The 20,675-nt window shown below is 33.3% G+C and overlaps 2 protein-coding genes across 5 annotated transcripts; one reads left to right on the forward strand and one right to left on the reverse strand.

The window, feature by feature from the left end:
• Window positions 1-1,769: 1,769 nt before the first annotated feature.
• On the reverse strand, window positions 1,770-8,775 carry LOC113403429 (uncharacterized). 2 transcript variants are annotated; one of them, XM_064218676.1, is made up of 11 exons: window positions 8,479-8,775; window positions 7,980-8,138; window positions 7,580-7,699; window positions 7,298-7,435; window positions 6,539-6,732; window positions 5,995-6,206; window positions 4,691-4,919; window positions 4,267-4,416; window positions 3,875-3,937; window positions 3,566-3,689; window positions 1,770-2,034 (listed from the first exon to the last, which is right to left on the reverse strand). In XM_064218676.1, exons 1-11 carry the CDS (start codon window positions 8,502-8,504, stop codon window positions 1,866-1,868), a joined length of 1,584 nt encoding a protein of 527 aa, XP_064074746.1. In that variant the 5' UTR covers window positions 8,505-8,775; the 3' UTR covers window positions 1,770-1,865. The 2 variants fall into 2 exon arrangements, with proteins under 2 accessions (XP_064074746.1, XP_064074747.1); XM_064218677.1 differs by lacking the exon at window positions 7,980-8,138 and having other exon boundaries at window positions 8,479-8,610.
• Window positions 8,776-9,123: 348 nt separating this feature from the next.
• Window positions 9,124-19,007, forward strand: LOC113397671 (uncharacterized). Of its 3 annotated transcripts, none has more exons than XM_064218641.1 (12): window positions 9,124-9,283; window positions 9,376-9,425; window positions 11,021-11,179; window positions 11,490-11,609; window positions 11,958-12,095; window positions 12,170-12,366; window positions 13,394-13,596; window positions 15,457-15,685; window positions 15,933-16,082; window positions 16,195-16,275; window positions 17,203-17,326; window positions 18,386-19,007. In XM_064218641.1, the coding sequence occupies exons 1-12, from the start codon at window positions 9,230-9,232 to the stop codon at window positions 18,552-18,554; spliced, it is 1,674 nt and encodes a 557-aa protein (XP_064074711.1). In that variant the 5' UTR covers window positions 9,124-9,229; the 3' UTR covers window positions 18,555-19,007. The 3 variants fall into 3 exon arrangements, 2 of the variants coding, with proteins under 2 accessions (XP_064074711.1, XP_064074712.1); XR_010309528.1 differs by having other exon boundaries at window positions 9,125-9,283; window positions 17,203-17,806; window positions 18,386-18,527; XM_064218642.1 differs by having other exon boundaries at window positions 9,176-9,283; window positions 9,363-9,425.
• Window positions 19,008-20,675: the final 1,668 nt, after the last annotated feature.

The following is a 20,675-nucleotide window of genomic DNA, read 5'->3' on the forward strand; positions in this document are numbered from 1 at the left end:
TTCAATTTATTGTTAAGAGGTTTGTGCTGGAGATCTTCGAAATTAACTCTCATATTATTAAGCAGATTTTAAATTATATCAATTCATAAAAGACATTTTAATTATTTTTCGGATCTCAGATACGGATATGTGAAAAATTTTTACCGGCTACAAATACAAAATTATGTTGGATTATCTTTTTGTTTCGTATAGTTTCAGTAACGACCATACGATTATTTAGAAATTGTTAAAGAGAAATTTGGACATTATTTGTGGGCTATTATCTAAAAATTTTATTAGTTCAATGCTTATTTATATTTTTGTTATTAATTCAGTAGAATTTTTTTTTAATGTCAAACAGAAAGCTTCAGGGAAATTCAAATTTTTGTGTGATAAATCGTCAGCTACGTTCTAAGGATTCTTACCTTCTTTCTGTTCCTACTGATACTTCCTGTTTCGTCTTTAATTTTTACTCTGTTCAAGTTGTCCGATTATGGAACAAAGTACCCGAACATATTAGAAAAGCTACCTCTAAATTTAGTTTTAAAGACTCGTGGCGTCAGCACGTGAGCACTTATTGTCAGAAAGCCATTAGTTCTCATGCATCTATAATGCAATATTATTTATATGATTTACTAGAGATAGTATAGATCGGTATTTATTTTGTAGATACTATATGTGTATGTATGTATATAGTTTTTTTATTCCATAGTTTTATATATAAGTATTAATATTTTGGTGGAACAGTACATTACAATTATTAATAGGCTATTTGACTGGTTTTTAAAATCCATTTTATATTATTTAGTAGAGGTTAAGGAACCCAGTAAAAGTTGTTTTTTTTTTAAATTCTAGTACATATTTGCTGAAAAATATCAAATTAAAAATTCCATATTTAAATAGCACGAAAACGCTACTTTGACAATATGGCGCTGCAATGGGGTCGGCGACGTCACTTGCGTGTATTGTAATCTGTGGCACATATAATCCACATACAGTAAACAAACGAGATTAACAAGCAAGCGACGTCATCATAAACCCGACCAATCAGGAGCATTTTGTGTCACGTGACAAACGTTTAAAAAAATGCATTTTTATTTATGGATTTTTGAATAAATAAATTATTATTTTCAACTTTTGTTAATAAATAAACATTTTTAAACTCATAACACTTGACACTTTATTTTTCGCATTGTCAAATAGCCTATTACAGCCTTCATGGTTTTCTGTTTGACCTAAGGGTTGACTGACAAAGAATGCCTTGCATTAAGTCCGCCCCTAAAAAATATTTGAAAAAAAAACCATAACACAAATGAATTTCCTTTAATAAATTGTATAAAATATAAAAATATAAATTTATTAATAACTTGTCCTTAAAATTAGCGTATAAATATATTTAAAACATTTGCGAAATTCGTCACAATGTTTCCTTTTACAAACGATTAAAATTTAAACAGATGAAATAAATTTATGTTTAGACATACTTGAGTCGTAATTTCAAATTGCGATTTCTGAAATGAAATTTATTTATTCTGTTTATTTACAATTAACTGTTAAAGGAAATATAATGCAAATTTGAAACGTAGCTATAACTCTTTCATAATAAAAATGTATATAATCGTAATATATTTATATATAGCACAGGTACTTATGTCATTATTTTGTTATAATTTAATTCCATGAACGTTTTTTTCTTAATTATGATTTTATATAAAACTGTTATACAGTATATTTCAATATATAATTATAACTTTTAAGCCTTAACAATAAATATAAAAGAACATAATAAGAATAAATATAAAAAGAATGTACGTAGTTGGAAAGCATGGTCTATGTACGTATATTAAAGTCACAGGATTATATATATATATCTGTCTCGTTCACTCTTAGGCGACGAGAGCGAGACAGTATTCGGAAAGCGTCCGGAGCCCGCTCCGGCCCGCGACGCGCACGTGGCGCGCGCTCACGGCGGGGTTGACGTGCGCGTTGTGCAGCTCCGACACCTGCGTGGAGCACGCGGCTGCCGGGTCCCCTGATGAGTGTAGACTACCAAACCTAAAATTTTCATTAATAAATCGGCCGACATTATCAAGTAGCATGTTCTCTTACCCGGTTTCGTTTACGGCGGTCATTCTCTAAAGAGATCAACTGCATGGGATATATTGTAATACATAAGTATTGGTCGAAACAAGAGTTTATCCTTAATTCCTTCAATCTCACAAATCAATAAGACTACCGCGAGTTGTACTGCAAAACCGACGGCTTTACATACGAGCAGAATAAGATATTCTACTATGTATGAAAAAGTACTTCAAAATTCTGATTTTCCTGATAAAAAGCCACAAAAGATATATTTCGGCAAAATAAACACGTTTTCTTGCCATAAAATTAAATTTGAAACCTTTTTTGTTGATATCGTTGGTGTGTACAAATACTAGCATTAAAACTCTAGAGAAATTGTTTATCAAAGTGCCAGATGATATTGAAGTGACAGATTTTGCCTATATGACGTCACACCTTAGCGACTCTTGTTTTAGGTCACGTGATATAGACTAAAAATTACTACTTTTAATTTTAATATAATAAAAGAATAATGTGCTTTTATGACTCAAAATCTATTTTTTACCACCGAAAGTACCCTATCGTAACCACTTTTAACTTCCAAACTACGGCTACATGGTTGTAACGGTAAAGTGTCTCACTCACCAGAACTCGTTCCCCGGATGCGCGTTGCTGTCCCACGGGTACGTGAGCACAAGGTTGTAACGGTAAAGTGTCTCACTCACCAGAACTCGTTCCCCGGATGCGCGTTGCTGTCCCACGGGTACGTGAGCACAAGGTTGTAACGGTAAAGTGTCTCACTCACCAGAACTCGTTCCCCGGATGCGCGTTGCTGTCCCACGGGTACGTGAGCACAAGGTTGTAACGGTAAAGTGTCTCACTCACCAGAACTCGTTCCCCGGATGCGCGTTGCTGTCCCACGGGTACGTGAGCACAAGGTTGTAACGGTAAAGTGTCTCACTCACCAGAACTCGTTCCCCGGATGCGCGTTGCTGTCCCACGGGTACGTGAGCACAAGGTTGTAACGGTAAAGTGTCTCACTCACCAGAACTCGTTCCCCGGATGCGCGTTGCTGTCCCACGGGTACGTGAGCACAAGGTTGTAACGGTAAAGTGTCTCACTCACCAGAACTCGTTCCCCGGATGCGCGTTGCTGTCCCACGGGTACGTGAGCACAAGGTTGTAACGGTAAAGTGTCTCACTCACCAGAACTCGTTCCCCGGATGCGCGTTGCTGTCCCACGGGTACGTGAGCACAAGGTTGTAACGGTAAAGTGTCTCACTCACCAGAACTCGTTCCCCGGATGCGCGTTGCTGTCCCACGGGTACGTGAGCACAAGGTTGTAACGGTAAAGTGTCTCACTCACCAGAACTCGTTCCCCGGATGCGCGTTGCTGTCCCACGGGTACGTGAGCACAAGGTTGTAACGGTAAAGTGTCTCACTCACCAGAACTCGTTCCCCGGATGCGCGTTGCTGTCCCACGGGTACGTGAGCACAAGGTTGTAACGGTAAAGTGTCTCACTCACCAGAACTCGTTCCCCGGATGCGCGTTGCTGTCCCACGGGTACGTGAGCACCAGCAGCTTGCCTGCGTGCTCGCCCGACAGTCGGGACGACGGTTCACGGTTCTCAAGCTGCACATTGATACCACCTGGAGGTGTATTGAACGAAACATTACAGCAGGGCGATTTATGATTCTATCTCATACTCTATTTATATTTTATAATAGTGGCTTATTTTTGAAGCGATTTTAAGCAATGAAGCATTAATCCTCATCATTATATTATATTTAATATATAATGACAGAAAAGTAATTTCAAAAATTGAAATTCTTACCTTTTGGATGTGTTTTACTTTCAAGAAAAAGTTTTTTCACACCTTCTCGATCATTAAATAAAACTGAAAATAAATTAATATTCAAATTACTAATAATTAAATTACTTAGAATTTCGAATTCATGAGTAGAATAGACCATGTATATGTTTGTATTGTAAAAAATATCATATATGACGAATTCATTATTATTATTACTTATTTTTTAATATAATTCTTTACTAAAACAAAGTTGACCGAAGACTTTTGAACAAGTCACCCTCAGTAACCAACACCAAAGTAATATATGAAAGACAATCTATATTAAAACAAAATACTTGTCTGTTAATTTTTTTAACATAGTCATAAAATTTAAAAAGTGGCAACTCAATCATTCACTAGATCCATTCCCTCACCTTCAACATCAGGACTGCAATCGATATATCCAAAATTGATATCAGTGACATGATTTAACCGGTCATTCATAAGGAATGTATTGATCCTCTCCAAAAACGTGAGAATGTAGACATCTGGTTGATGCTTCGATATCATCCAAACGCCGAGCCCTGTAAAATATAAAATTAATTATTCAATCTTGTATATCACATTCGAATTTTCCATTGAAAAATATAACTTTATTCTGTTATATTTTTTACTTTTTCTGTTTGCAGTACGATAAAATTAATTACCGCTTAAGTAATTGTATACAGTTTTACGTAAGAAATAAATGAATCTAATCAGAATTCAATGCTAACATGATTGGTAACGTGAAAAAGGTGTATAATCAACACTTAAACCGAGTAATACCGCGAGGTACAGTCAGAATAAAAATAAAGTTACCACATCCAATGACATTCACAAATGCGTTTCTCCCGCTCTCCTCAGCCCTGGAATCAGCTTCTATAAGAGTTACTTCAGCTAATACACATATCCTCTTGTAATACACTTCATTGTCAAATATACAACTATATTTTTTCCCCCTTATGACGTGTTTGTATCTGTCTGTGAATTGCGGGGTTTTGCTTTTTATTTCTTTAAGCAATGATTCGCTGTATACTGACGTGGGTGCCTAGAAATATAGATGTTTATATACTCAGATTATAAAACAAAAAACGGAGGAACATTATAGCGACAAAAGCGGATATAAAATCGCAGACGAATGCAAATACCCGATAGTGTGTGTGTGCACATTTTTTTTTATGATATATGTGGTGAACGATTATGAGGCTCATCTGGCGGAAAGTAACTACTAGGTGTGTTGCCAGCCTTTAAGAAATTTATACGCTCTTATCTTGAAGGATTCCAAATCGTATCGCTTCGGAAAAACCGCTAAAAGAAAGCTGGTTTCACAGAGGGCGAACAGCAGTGTGAATAAAACTTTGAATTATGACGCGATATCCGAAAGAGAAATTTAGCAGACGGGATATATATATATAATCCAAACAATTCATCGGAACATTCCCCGTGATGCGGTAGAAGATGCAGAGTGATCCAACATCCCTACGCGACGCCAAAGTACCCGGCAGATTGGAAAAGTTTTAATGGAAACAAAATTTGTTAATACGTCATTAATTATTTATATTTAAAGCAACAGCACTTACGACGTATTATCAAACAACGAATCGTTTCGCACTACCGGGAATTTGCATGCGCTTTTGATTTTATATTTACTTTTTTTGCTCCATTGTAATGTTCCACGTGCTCCATCTTTCTTCTCTTTTATAATCTGAAACTATTTAATAACAAACAGCCGTCAAGGAATGGGATAGTCTTCAATCGATTCTCTATGTTGCTTAAATAGGTAAAGCCACTTGAAAATAATAGAATAACTTTACGAGGCACGGTGTTTCCCATGTGCGGTTTTTGTCTTTTGGACGTCCCTTTTTTAATACATTTGTCTTAATTTTATTTAATACCATAAAATTTGAAGCATTCAGTTAAAAATTTAAAATATCATCTATGAATAATTTTCGACCTTTTGAATGCGTTTCTACCAAACATTTTTATTTTTTTTTAATTTTAATTTTTGATCTGGTAACATCAATAATGTTCATTGTAAATGCAATATTATTTGTTGTTACATTATTGTTATTCTTACTATCAGAAGATATTCATGCAATGAAACATAAAACGATAAATTATACCTCATAGAAATCAGACCACATTTCTCTCATAGCATGCTTGGCTGCCTGATGTTTTTGTGAACTTTGATCGACTGTTTTAAACATTTTGAAAAAACTTTTCCATTTTTGTCCCTCCCATCCATACCCATTCTCTGGACTATTCTGCTCTTTCGTTATGAGGATATCCTCATAGTCCATCTTACCGCGCCGAGCGAAGCGTGGGCCAATCAAGCCTAAAATATTAAATTTTGGTTTCATAATGTTTGAATGATATTATAAATTTAAGAAGGATATCTATCTAGTGGGTTTGGCATTGGGAAGAGGGAATGAAGTATCTGTTGACAGCTTGCCTGGGTCAATATTAAATTATTAACAAATATTTGCTATCACACATTTTTTTTTTGTAGGTGCATAAATAGGCAAAGACAAAACAGTTCAAAGACCTGTTACTCTCTTTATGTTAATCAAAATTATGTTCGAAGCGTTTTCTTCAAATTATCAACATTTATTATAGCTGAATTTCAACAACTGTGAAACACAAGTATTATTAAATTAATAAGCTCACCAATTATAATAGCATCTTCTTCGGCATCATCGTTGACAACACCATCATTGTGTCTTGCACCATCATTGATACATTCAGTGTAACCACTGACATAAACCATGGAGGAGAGTTTCATTTCATCATAGCTCAAACAATCTTCCAGTACAAGTGGCGGATTTTCCTTTGATGTACCTACTTCCTCCCATCCATCTGCACTGAAATAGGTTTAAAATTACATGTCATGATGAAATCATAATCATTAACTTGGTGGTAGGGCTTTGTGCAAGCCCATCTGGGTAGGTACCACCCACTCATCAGATATTATACCGTCAAACAGCAATACTCTGTATTGTTGTGCTCTGGTTTGAAGGCTGAGTGAGCCAGTGTAACTACAGGCACAAGGGACATAACATCTTAGTTCCTAAGGTTGGTGGCGCATCGGCGATAAAAGGAATGGATAATATTTCTTACAGCACCATTATCTATGGGCGATGGTGACCACTTACCATCAGGTGGCCCGTTTGCTCGTCCACCAACATATATAAGAAAAAAAAAATGTGTTGTGCGTTGTGGTGAAATGTCAAATTTATAACAGAAATTGTCATAATTAAGGTTTATGTCTTTATTACCAATTAATCTTTATTATGAAACTAGTTTCGACCGCATGTTAGGAGGAGGAGCAGATGCTAGGTAGGTTTTAGTACTTGGCTATTGAATCGTTGATGAGCGAGTGGTATCCATCTGTGCAGGTCAGCTTGTGCTAAAAATAAAAGTATTTACCCCTCTTCCTCATTAAGAAGTTTATATTTGTCATTGGGCCCAACAAAACATACAGCTCTTTTTTTTAATATCCTGTCTATAAGTTCTGGGACTGTCATGTCCATGTATAAAGCCTTTTCGACATCTGAACCAAATTCTCTGAAATATAATTAGATTACAAATTGTTTCTTAGTTTATAAGCTTAATTTAATTTACATAAATCTTATACAATTATATGGAATGTGTGTAGTTGGCATAATAAAAATATTCCATATTTAAAATGTTATCTTCTTTATACCTTACCTTTTGTAATTCAAAAACTTTGACATCAAAAGTATGACTCTTTCATGTATGACTGGATATGTTGATGCAATATTTCTTTCCAATCTTTCTATTGGTCTGAGAGTTTTTAAATAATCCAATCTGGATTTAAAAAAAATTACAAAATAATATTAGCAATTTAGTTAAAGAGGTTCATATAAATATTACTTATAATAATATTTATTAGAGAAATTAATTTTAATATTATAATTTTTTTATGAGAGACAATTTGATGTTTTTCTTGGTAGTAATATGGTCCTGTAAGTTTATTAGTGATTTACAAATCAGGGTTATTTGTTATAACAAAAATTAAATTTCAAGAATTAATACAATGACAGGAATATATGCAATAAATATTTAAAATGTAATAATAATTACAAACCTAACAGTTTCTATCGGGAATGGTATTGGGAAAACATGACTATTTTCTATGATTTCTTCGACATCATTCAATAGGTCCTTTGTAGGTAAATTTGTACATTCATGAAGCAGTATTTTATCTTGTTCTGTAATACTAGGAAAGCTCCAATTAGATCTGCACCTATATATTTTAAATAAAGAAATAGTGTATGATAATTTAATATAATCAAGTAAAGTTTTTTAAGTAAAATTGAATTGAACTTATTTGAGTAATACATGCATGCAAAATATTGGGTTACATAGTTTACATTATTATTCTTATTTTTTTTAATAATCCGTGGTGTATTTTGCTTATTATAATTATCAATAATAAATGTGATATAGTATTATAACAAATAGTTCGTAAAGATTAGATTACACCACAATTTCCTACTATGTTCATTATTATTTGTGAAAAGTAAAGTCGTATTTTTTTTTTGCGTTTTTAGTCAAAAAAGATATACGAGAATGATAGAACTTACCAAGGAATATTTTGAAAATTATCCATTACGAGAATTAAGTAACTTATTCTGTAACTAAATTTGTAATAAAAACTGTTTGTTTTAACCGTAGGACAGGAAAAGTAAAGACTAAATGCGAATTTTATCGCATCAAAACATCATTTATTTTAAATTGTTATGAATCACCAATACAAGTTGTAAAAACCCAAAACAGGTTTAAATTATTGCATATTCTTGGTAGTTTCTTATTATATTCAATGTTTGAAACAAACAGCTGTTTAAAGTTTTGACTTTAAGAAAAGCGTCAAGTTGTCGATATCTAAACTTTTCAAAGAAATTAGCAATAATACAATGTATTTACAACAAACTCGATGTTTTAATTGTGTTTGTTTATTATTTTGTAAATTTCTATATATAAATTTATTAAAAAAAAAAAATTATTAACATGCTATAGTATAGAATGATCATAGAAATATATTTTTTATTATTATAGAATGATCGTACAAATACATTTTTTATTATTATAGCCTAAAATTGTCCATGGAAGTACTGATAAGTTCACCTTATCCCTATCGGTATCCTGTGACAAATGTCAATCATTAGATAGGGACTGATAGGTCGGAAATGACAGTGACAGTTTAAATGAATATTCGCCGAATTGCAATTTGTATTTTGTAAATTGCGTCAAGTTTTATGCGCTATAAAATAATATACAAAGAAATTTTGTAAATGCATGATCGCCTGCACATGATTAGTAGTGCTTGTTCATTTCATGCGTTTCGTTAATTTTTTGCCAATTTCGTATTGCATAATTTTGAGACAAGTGGTCAGTGCATTGCAATACAATATATAATAATAACATATACAAAACCATCGATAAAGGTTTTTTTTTATTAATTATTAAGAATGTTGTTATAGGTCCAATCAAAGAAAATGGATATTTTGCGTCATTTCCAGAACATATCTTGGTAAGTGGAAATTTATCCTTTTCCAATTATCTGCAAATTCAACCTGCCTGGAGAAATTCATCCAGACAAATAACTAGTTATATTAATAATAATATATATTGTTTTTTAAAAAGCATGGTTGTGTATATGTTCGTACAAGATTAAAAGTGTTACATATTTAATAATTCCTTAATATAGGTACTTTAAGGAACACAAAGTTATTATTTTTTGAAAATTATAGGATCCTTAAGATGTTTATTTAGTATCACTTGTAAAAAGCCAAAAAAAACAACTTGCCAATTAATATTAATTATTATTTTCTAAGTTAATTTTAATTATAATGAACAATATTAAAGGCTTTTTTTATATTTAATATCTAATGAAGTATTGTTGAAGTTGTTTCCTTAAAGTTATTTAATGAATAAAAAGATTGCTGACTTTCAACCTCCAATAAGTTCCTGTTGTTGTAAATCTCTTTACTTTGTAGAAATGATCTTGCAAGAAGCTAAAAGGAGTAAAAAATTTATGTAAATATTACAATACAAATAAATTCTACAGATACAATACAATATAGATAAAATAAAATAAACATGATGAGTAAATTTAAGTTTAAAAAACATTTTAAAAATAATATTGCTAGAGTAGTGGCCACTTATCACAAATAAATATTAGTGAGTGTGCCAGTGTACATGTAACAACATGTCTACCATGGTGTATTGATGTTATAAGGAAGGGTGTACACTTTTTAAATGATCAATATTTATAGGCAAAGGGGTCTACTTACCAATTGCCAGTAATTATTTAATTAATTTAAAAAAAAAATGATGTCAAGAATATCAGTTTTGGCAGTATGTTTGTTATGCTATATGGTATATGAGTATTTAAAAATTAAAAAAAACAAAATAATGTTCTATGCACATATATCTTTGGATCGTGTATTTACCTGTAGTAATACCTTTGTTGTATACCTCCATCACTGTTGTCAAGTCTGTTTAGAGCTACATCAATAGACTGAATTTTCTATTATTATATTTAAAAATAAACTTTTATCAAGTAGGATCTAGCAAACTTTTTTACATAAACTTTATACAACCTTTGCAAGGAAATTATGCTAAAACAGTGTTTATGTTATATCGTCCCTTACTATTTTACATCATTTTGTGTCTAACATTTGTAGCAATACATTGGTTTATACACTATTATGACAATTTTCTTATATGTAGAAATTATGAAGGCTTGTTTTTATATTTGTAATTGTTTTATAAATGTTATTCTCTGAGCTTGTAAAAAACAGTAAGTGTCCATATAAGTTTTCTCGATTGCCTTTCTATCATGTCCCAGTTAGTCTGGATATTTATTTTAATAATTATTTATTATGATAATTGATTCTGTGTTTCTTTTATGTATCAAGTTTTATTTAAATATATAAACTGAGGTTGTGAGTTATGGGCAAATGAGCCACCTGATGGTGTGATGGCATGGTCACCTAATGTTGGGGGAGTATTGGGTCGATGTATGGACTTACGGAGTAATTAATATTATACTAAGTATTGCTGTTTGGCTGTAGAATATAGCACAAAGCCCTACCACTAAGTAAACTCGTCCTATTATTTCAGGTGCAAACCAGACTGGTGCTATCCAAGTATGAGCAAAGAAACAAATGAATTGCTACGACAATGTATTGACTTACCAGCATTAAAGTTGACAGATGATGTTGAGGAAATAATAAAGAAGAGTAAAGCTTTTCCTATTCCATTTCCCATCGAAACCGTCAGGTATTTTAAAATATTGTTTTACATATAAATAATTTAATAAATATTATGATCTACTGGCCATTCTTAGGATAACTGTTATAGTGCACAGGAGTAGGTACCAAAACAGCCATGACTTCCTTTTCCCTTAATTGCAATAGCCATCAACTAGTGAGTAAAAATTATGAGTGGTTTTACATGCTTTAAGGGGCTTGACATTGTTGAAATGCTTCCAAAAACACTGAAGACTCTCTGGACTAGAGGAGAGTAGGGTGCAGGAGAGAGTAGAGCGCAATATGTATATATGGTGTTTTAATTTTATTCTTATTTTCAGATTAGAAAAATTGAAAGTGCGGAAACCAATTGAAAAGTTGAAGAGAAATATTGTATCAACTTATCCAATAATACATGAGAGAGTTCTACTGTTAATGACACATTTTCTTATTTATAAAAGGTAATAATTTCATATAATACCTTAATATAAATAAAACCCTCTATACATTGTGTAACAGAACAATATGTAACTTAAATGAATACATAATAAGTACTTTCAAAAATCGAAAATGGAGACAAATTGCCGCCATATTGTTTTTTTTTTTCAAACAAATTTTAACCAGTGTCATTCAGGATGTTGAAAGGATTTTACTAATACTCATACATCTAAATATGTTAATGCAATTAAAAGTTATAGTGGAACAAAACACATTTAAATATAATCCGTAAACATTACACACCTTTATTGAGGCAGTTGGGTTGAATTTTTTGTGACAATTGTTTTATGTTGATTTTTATAAATTTTTAGGGAATTTGGGTCAAATATTGAAAAAGCATTATACAAAGATATGACAGTTCCAGATTTAATAGAAAGGATATTAAAGAAGCGTGCTGTAACATTTATGAACCAGAATGATAGTTATCTGCTCATAACTGGGGAACAGGAGTGAGTAATTCTTTATCTCATAATTTTAAAATTATACTATACTTGTATGGATTAAAATATGCTTTATATTTTAGTGAAGAAGGTTGGGAGCAAGTAGGTTCTATACATCAAAAGCCGCCTCTCATCCTCGAGAACTGTTTGAGCTATGATGAAATGAAACTCTCTGCCATGGTGTACATAAGTGGTTACACTGAATGCATAAATGATGGCGAAAAACAAAATTCTGGTGTCATCAGGGAAGATATCGCTGAGGAGGATGCTGTTATTATTGGTAAGTATAAAATCCCCTCCCACTAATAATAATAGTGAATATTATGTACTGGGTAAATATATATACAAAGGTACTATAATATTACAAACTCGATATTTAATAAATTCTATTTCCATTAATTGATATTCGCCTGTTGCATGTAAGGTACAGGTTTTGAAACCTGTTCCTGGGCTTCATGGATATTGCCTTATCAAAATAGTTGATTACAGTTAGTCTATACAAAATAATAGTTGACATGGAACACCTTATGTAGTACTACGCAACTTATAAGATAGATTAAATAAATTCCAAACTTATCAATAAGAGAAAAGATCATAATATTTTACAGTAAAAACTAACTAACCAATTACGGCCACCGGTCCCTTTGAGGAGATGATTTGGAGCATATTCCACCCCATTACTCCAATGCGGTTGGTGGATGACATATTTGGCAGAATTTCTTTGCAAGACACATGCAGGTTTCCTCACGATGTTTCCCTTCACCGCCGAGCACGAGATGAATTATAAACACATGAAAATTCAGTGATGCTTGCCAATATTTTATCTGTATCAATATAAAGGTTATTTTACAGCTTTTAGTGAAAATAATAATTCACCTTTAGTATTTTGCAGCAGTTGCAAATAAAGAATAATAATTAGAAATATGATCTAACATATCGAAGTGATCTCTACTTCATGTGAACTCAAGGTCAAAGTTGTTTACGTACAGTTTTCCTGCTTCAGCTTGAATAAACTATACTAACGATACTTTAAAAGCGTTACACAAAATCTTATCTATATGAGGTGTCATTAAAAAAATTATTGATAAATTAAAAATAAAAGAAATTATAGTTTAATATATGTATATTTACTTACGAATGTTGTATCATAAAGAAATATATCAATTTTTAATCATATAACTTTTATACACAAACATACTTACATACATAAATATATTTTATATATCATAGAATTATATATTATAAACATGTCACTAAAAAAGGCGATTCATTTACTAAATCTTACAACTAAATTTTTTCCATTTCAGGCTTAATAGGTCCACGTTTTGAGCGGCGAGGTAAAATGGACTATGAGGATATTGTCATAACTGAGCAGCAGAACTGTTTAGAGCATGGCTACGGAGAGGAAGTAACTCCTACGACTTGTCTGAATGTATTGAAGACAACATATGTGAGAAATAATCAGTCTGCCAAGCATATGTGGAGACAGATATGGTCGGAGTTCTATCAGGTAAGTTGTTCATATATTATTAATTACCACCAACTACCTACTACCAACTACGTACTACCTACTACCAACTACGTACAACCTACTACCAACTACGTACTACCTACTACCAACTACGTACTACCTGCTACCAACTACGTACAACCTACTACCAACTACGTACTACCTACTACCAACTACGTACTACCTACTACCAACTACGTACTACCTACTACCAACTACGTACTACCTGCTACCAACTACGTACAACCTACTACCAACTACGTACTACCTACTACCAACTACGTACTACCTGCTACCAACTACGTACTACCTACTACCAACTACGTACTACCAACTACCTACTACCAACTACCTACTACCAACTACTTACTACCAACTACCTACTACCAACTACCTATAACCAACTACCTACTACCAACTAACTACTACCAACTACCTATTACCAACTACCTATTACCAACTCCCTACTACCAACTACCTACTACTAACTACCAGACCCGGCTTCACACAATCTACTCTCTGGGTCTACGTACAAGTTTTAGATTGAAGAACAGATATAAATATAAAAAAAACTTGTTTTGTTCTGGCTAGAAAGTTGTAATTCTCGGCTTTACCCTACTATCATATGCGTCCATATAAACCTTCCTCTGGAATCACTGTTTATTTATGAAAACTGCTTTGAAATCCGTTGCATAGTTTAAATTATCTAAGCGCACAGACAGCGGGAAGCGACTTTGTTCTATATTATGTTGGGAATTTGTAATTTATATTTCTCGTTTATATAGGCGTAGGCTTGTTCGCTGCTGATTCAGCCAACATTGACCCAACTTTCAGTCAATTTGTTGGGGTTTTCTGTTAAGTAATTTCTTATCTGTCTCGGACTTTGAAGTTGCAAGTTTTTAACTTTAAATTCTCGAAAAGTACGTAAATACATTGGTACTGCGTCCGAACTTTTGCATTCGTGTTGGTGTATCTTCTCATCGATATATGATACAGAAAAATCAAATCAAATTATATCATATGTAATTTATTCAAGTAAACTTCGCAATGTAACGTTTTTGAATCGTCAATATTTGAACACTACAACCGTTTTGGAAAGCGAGAAAAAACAGCAAGAAACACGCATAGTTGCTCTTTTCAAATAAACAGATTTACAATCCTGTTATTCACAATTGGTGTTCGAGCAGTCCTGTGATGGAATTCGAGCCTAAATCCAGACAGGAATAGAAAGTGCATTTGTGTTAGTCACACACTTGTGAAATGTGACACATCCTGTACAGTTGCTTAGTTTCTTGAGTATGGATCTCGTAGACGAATTCCGGAGTACATAATCAAAACAACTGCAAATATTATATTGGACGCAATCGATCACCTGCAAAGATTATTTTGGCTATCTGTATATTTTTAAATAAATAGTTGTCAAATTCTGTATTTTGCAATTCTTCGGAGAGTAACCAATTATTGTTTCAATTTAAATCAAATCGAATTGAAAAGTAGTCTTCGTATATGAGGTTTGGGTACCATAAACAACACTGATACTTTTTCTTGAACTTTTATAATCTACATCACTTGTTTCTTCGTGAATTTGGGTGTCATAAATTTATGAACGTATCGGTTAAATTAATTCGTCTACGTCACACGCAGCTACATTAAAAAATAATATAGACAGTGCTGTCATAATAAATAATAAAATTGTATACTCGAGTTCAGCTAGCGCTCAGATTTTTATTCTTATTATTTCAGTAGTTCTTTATTAATCATCGATAAACCAACTTCTAAAAGTCAATATCCGTTTTTGACGATCGCCGGAAGTCGATATTCTTGACGAAAATAAATAAAAAAATATGTACTATTACTTAGGTTCACAGCTACACATACGAAGAATTATCTTCGTACATAAACATACAAGATAAGGACGAAGAAAAACGATACATGGACCGATATATCAAAAGGCCGGGCACTGAAGATATATTTGATAACGAAGTTTATTACAAGAGGATAAGTGTGTTAGCTGAAAGCACCCTGTTGGAAGCTGAACACAGGGCGAAGGAAGCTGGGAAGAATGCCTTCGTTAATGTCATTGGATGTGGTGAGTGGATCAGTGTCAGATCAGTAATAATATTAGTCGATTTGTACACCCATAGTAATTAAAAAATAACATGACAATTATTCTCTTGTTTTTTTATTAATTGTTGTGTATTTGGTATTAATTTTTATTGGACCATTGATGTTTCATTAGTTTTTATTTTATTTCAATGTTGTTTCATCATAATTGTTAACACTCATTACTAAATACTTCATTGTTGTTACTAAGTAATTTCGCGTTTTTTCGTAAGGTCTCGGCGTATGGAAAATATCCCCACATCAGCCAGATGTCTACGTTTTGACATTCTTGGAGAGGATACGCGCTTTCCTCAGGAAGGATCTGTTGAATCACGTAACTGATGTCAATTTTGCATTCATTAAAACTAGTCCTGGAATAACAGGTAAGTAAATGATCTATTGAATGAATTAATTGTATGTCCATTGATATGTTACAAAAATGATAATTGATCATAATGATTCCTATTGATTATTTTTATGGAAATGTTTTTTTAGCGTTGTTTACAAATTCAACGGAGCAGAGTGAGTCCCCGGTTGAAAAACGTATTTTCTTCGAAAGTAAACGGCATCCCAAAGGTAAATTTTAGTTACTAATCGAAAAAAGTATATAGTTTTAATTCGCTGATTTAAATATGGCAACACTACTGATTATTTCAAGTGCTGAATTTGTAATAATATTTTTTAGCGATTATGTCTTGTACTCATTTATATAAAAAAATATATTTTTTTTTACAAAATATTTCTTTAATCTAAGGCGAGTTTTTTTTTGTTATAATTGCGGCTTACTGGCTAATGGGCCCATAGACAATGGCGCTGTAAGAAATATTAACCATTCCTTACAATGTGCCACTAACCTTGTTCTCTGTGCCTGTGCTTAAACTGACTTACTCACACATCAAACCGAAACACAACTGTACATGCAACATATAGCCTATTCCAATGGAAGTAGGAAAAAACATAAACAAACCTAACGATTTACGTATTTCATGCGATTTGAAGTTTATGATTAATATATCTTAATTTATATATTATCTTTACTTAACTACTTATTTCCACTTTAAATTAACTTCCAAAATTCCGATAACAGTTTCGTAAATAACAAAAAAACATTAATAAAAAGCAATGATTGTTTTTTGTCTGTTTTATTGTTTTAACATTGAAATTGCTTTAATTATAATATATATAATTATGTTATATATAGGCATTTTTTTATGAATAAAAATAGTTTTCCCATTGTAGACTGGTAAATGAAATAATGTGGAGATAAGGAAATTCCTTAAGTATCAACTACCACGAAGGTCACGCGCGCTGACGTATTATTTTATCTACATGCAGTATTCCTCCTTGTATACTGCGACGCGCAATCACTTGAGACTTTGTTCATTTGTAACTAAGTGTAACTTTTTCTTCTGTTTTAAAAATAATAGGTTCAATGCGTCGTTATGAGAATTTAAATAATTATCTGATAGAATGGCAAAGGGTTAAGTCACCTTATATTTCCAGGTGGTATAAATGTGCAAGTCGAGAACAGATCACCTTCGGCTCGCCTGACCGGCGAGCACGCGGGCAAGCTGCTGGTGCTCACGTACCCGTGGGACAGCAACGCGCATCCGGGGAACGAGTTCTGGTGAGTGAGACACTTTACCGTTACAACCTTGTGCTCACGTACCCGTGGGACAGCAACGCGCATCCGGGGAACGAGTTCTGGTGAGTGAGACACTTTACCGTTACAACCTTGTGCTCACGTACCCGTGGGACAGCAACGCGCATCCGGGGAACGAGTTCTGGTGAGTGAGACACTTTACCGTTACAACCTTGTGCTCACGTACCCGTGGGACAGCAACGCGCATCCGGGGAACGAGTTCTGGTGAGTGAGACACTTTACCGTTACAACCTTGTGCTCACGTACCCGTGGGACAGCAACGCGCATCCGGGGAACGAGTTCTGGTGAGTGAGACACTTTACCGTTACAACCTTGTGCTCACGTACCCGTGGGACAGCAACGCGCATCCGGGGAACGAGTTCTGGTGAGTGAGACACTTTACCGTTACAACCTTGTGCTCACGTACCCGTGGGACAGCAACGCGCATCCGGGGAACGAGTTCTGGTGAGTGAGACACTTTACCGTTACAACCTTGTGCTCACGTACCCGTGGGACAGCAACGCGCATCCGGGAAACCAATTTTAGTCGTTATATATTTCACTTTTTTATATTAGTAGCATCATTATTTAACCTTTTTCGATTTAGTTTTATAGCTGGATATAAATTCCTGATGTCCCCATTATATTTCCATTACAATTTCTTTGGATTTTTAAGCCTTAAACAAAACGAAATATCTGATAAAATTACCTGACATAAAAATGAATATATATTTGTGATTATTTTCAAATAATCACTATCAAAAGAAATAGCCAGCAGACGATCGTTTCATTCCTAAGGTGTGCTATCAACCATAAACTCATTAATTGTATAATAATAACCTTTCGCACAAGCGTTCCTTAACAATTTTTTTTTATTTGCCAACAAAGTCGTTTTGAATGCTTCCTGGGATCCTGTTTAAGTTAAACTTTCCGAGAAATCTAAAATATCTCATGCATCTTAAATAGCTCCTCCGGTAATATTGAATGTGCTGGGCGCTGGTATTCCATAAATTACAGATGAGTATAAGTCCATATGATTCCTTAGGTTGGGAAGCTTGGCCGGTTCCGGGGACCCGGCAGCTGCGTGCTCCACGCAGGTGTCGGAGCTGCACAACGCGCACGTCAACCCCGCCGTGAGCGCGCACCGCGTGCGCGTCGCGGGCCGGAGCGGGCTCCGGACGCTCTCCGACTACTGTCTCGCTCTCACCACCTAGGAGCGAGCGAGGCGGGTATATACAACAACTCTAAATGGTGAACTATTGGAATTATATAATGCACACATAAGTAAGATCATTTTGGATTTCACGCGTTACGATAGTATTGTCTCGCTCTTAGCGTATATGCAGGAACGAGAAAAAACATATATTTAGTAGTAGACATGGTAATTACAAACATGTACACGGATCTCGCTTAGCAATACATAGTTCTCGTTTATTATATGAGATAGAATTAAAAATAAATTAATGCTATCTCGCTCTAACTTTGTAATTTCTCAACGTGCACGAATATAAACATAGACTAAGAATTTTTGTAGATAATTATGAAAATCAACAATAAACAAAGACAATGATGGACTGTATTCGAATAATTAGGTAAGATTTATTAGATTAACTTATAAATCAAAAGTTCTTCGTATAGAAGGTATAATAATTATATTTATAAAGAAATTAGAAGGACGGCGATAACGTAAAGAATTAATAAATTTCAATGTTGCCAACAAATAAAATTAAACTGAATAATGTATTATATCGAAGCGGGTAAAGAAGGATTAAATCATTTGTATGTAATAACGCGTAGACAATAGACTATCGAAATTACAACGCACATTTAAATCAATATAGATTTTCTAGACACTGAAACTGTATTGTGTAATGTATGTATGGAACTGTAGCCTTCTTCGCTCTAATAGCGTAGGAGCAGTAAAGTAGAGTAAAGTAAAAACTTTACTTTACTTTACACCTTTAGTGTAGGCGACGGCGATGAATTTATAAAACTGTGATGGATGAAAATAAACGTAATAAAAATGTCTGTGGAGGTAACTAAAGCGTATTTAGAGAAATGTTCTTGCCTTATTCATAGTTAAATTTAGTGATTAGGGAGCTGGCGAGCGTTTAGGTAAAGTCTATTCCAATCGCAGTTGAGATAAACAAACCTTAGGTTTACATGTGATTTGCTTACAACCTGTAAGCTATGTAACTATGTTTAGAACTATGAATAGTTCTAAATTAATATAACTTTGTTTATAATACAACACTATTCCAATTCACTGCTTTTATGTATGTTACGGGAACATCGAATGTCGCCGACAAATTCGCCGACATTATAAACGCATCTTTTTCATGAATCCATAAATAAGACCATAGATTATTCAAGATCTCGACCAATGATATCACGTCAGTTTAATGTCAAAGTTGTTTATTTATTTTTAGCCTTCCTGTGATTGAAATAGGCTATGTATTTATAATTTTTTTCTGTTTCGATATTTATAAAAGTATTAGGTAAATTTTTTTTTATTGAAGTTTTAAAATTCGAAGTGTCATGTCACATTACAGGAATATAAATCTTTTTGAACCAATATGATGCCTAGTAGTTTTTCTCGATATTTTGTAAACGTATAATTTCTTACTTAATGGTGATTGTCATCGTGTATGTCTTCTGAATATTAGCGGCGAATATTTCATCGGCTTATATAGAAGTCAGCTAGAAGCAAACATATTTAAATTTGCTGACATTTGAAAACGCACGAAATACACGACAACTGGCACAACAGCATGAAAAGGGCGCAAAAAAACACAGGTGGTAATTAAAATGATATATACTGAAATTACGATTATGTTGTTGCCTGGAAATAAAAAAAACTATTAAAGTCGATAGTCAGAGGAGACTCGAAAAAAAAGTCTCGTGGAACGGAGTTGATGTTGCTATAAATTGTATATTATTATTATAATAACAAGCACAATAAAATAAATTAACAAAGTTTGAAAATAATTAAATTCGACAACATCCTGATATGACAAAATCCTGAGTTAATTAAAGCAAAAGCAAAAAGTAAGTTAAAATAATTTTAGATAAAGAGAAAATGAGGGAAAGGTCGTCTGGATACATATGATCGCCATAATGTTTATTTCTTACTTGAAAATTTCTGCCTATTCGCTCTACTGTAAGCTGCGTTATATAAATTCATTTAAATAAATATATTATATAATATTCATAAGTATAACATATAAAAATAATGTTCGCCAGCTCATAAGATCCATTTCACACAATAACAATTTAACCTCCGTTTTAAACTAATAATAATATAATGTATTACTTCGTTTACTTATTAAAAAAAT

This window comes from Vanessa tameamea, chromosome 23 (genome assembly GCF_037043105.1).
Source record: "Vanessa tameamea isolate UH-Manoa-2023 chromosome 23, ilVanTame1 primary haplotype, whole genome shotgun sequence".
NCBI classification, from domain to species: Eukaryota; Metazoa; Arthropoda; class Insecta; order Lepidoptera; family Nymphalidae; genus Vanessa; species Vanessa tameamea.

Excerpts from the sequence above, each read along its gene's own strand:
- LOC113403429 (XM_064218676.1), bottom strand. The coding sequence starts at position 8,504 with ATGGATAATTTTCAAAATATTCCTTG. Across the intron at positions 6,207-6,538 it reads AGAAGATGCTATTATAATTG|GCTTGATTGGCCCACGCTTC; the intron begins GTGAGCTTATTA and ends TTAATATTTTAG. Across the intron at positions 2,035-3,565 it reads CATCCGGGGAACGAGTTCTG|GTTTGGTAGTCTACACTCAT; the intron begins GTGAGTGAGACA and ends TGAAAATTTTAG.
- LOC113397671 (XM_064218641.1), top strand. The coding sequence starts at position 9,230 with ATGCGTTTCGTTAATTTTTTGCCAATTTCGTATTGCATAATTTTGAGA. Across the intron at positions 12,096-12,169 it reads CTCATAACTGGGGAACAGGA|TGAAGAAGGTTGGGAGCAAG; the intron begins GTGAGTAATTCT and ends TTTATATTTTAG. Across the intron at positions 17,327-18,385 it reads CATCCGGGGAACGAGTTCTG|GTTGGGAAGCTTGGCCGGTT; the intron begins GTGAGTGAGACA and ends ATGATTCCTTAG.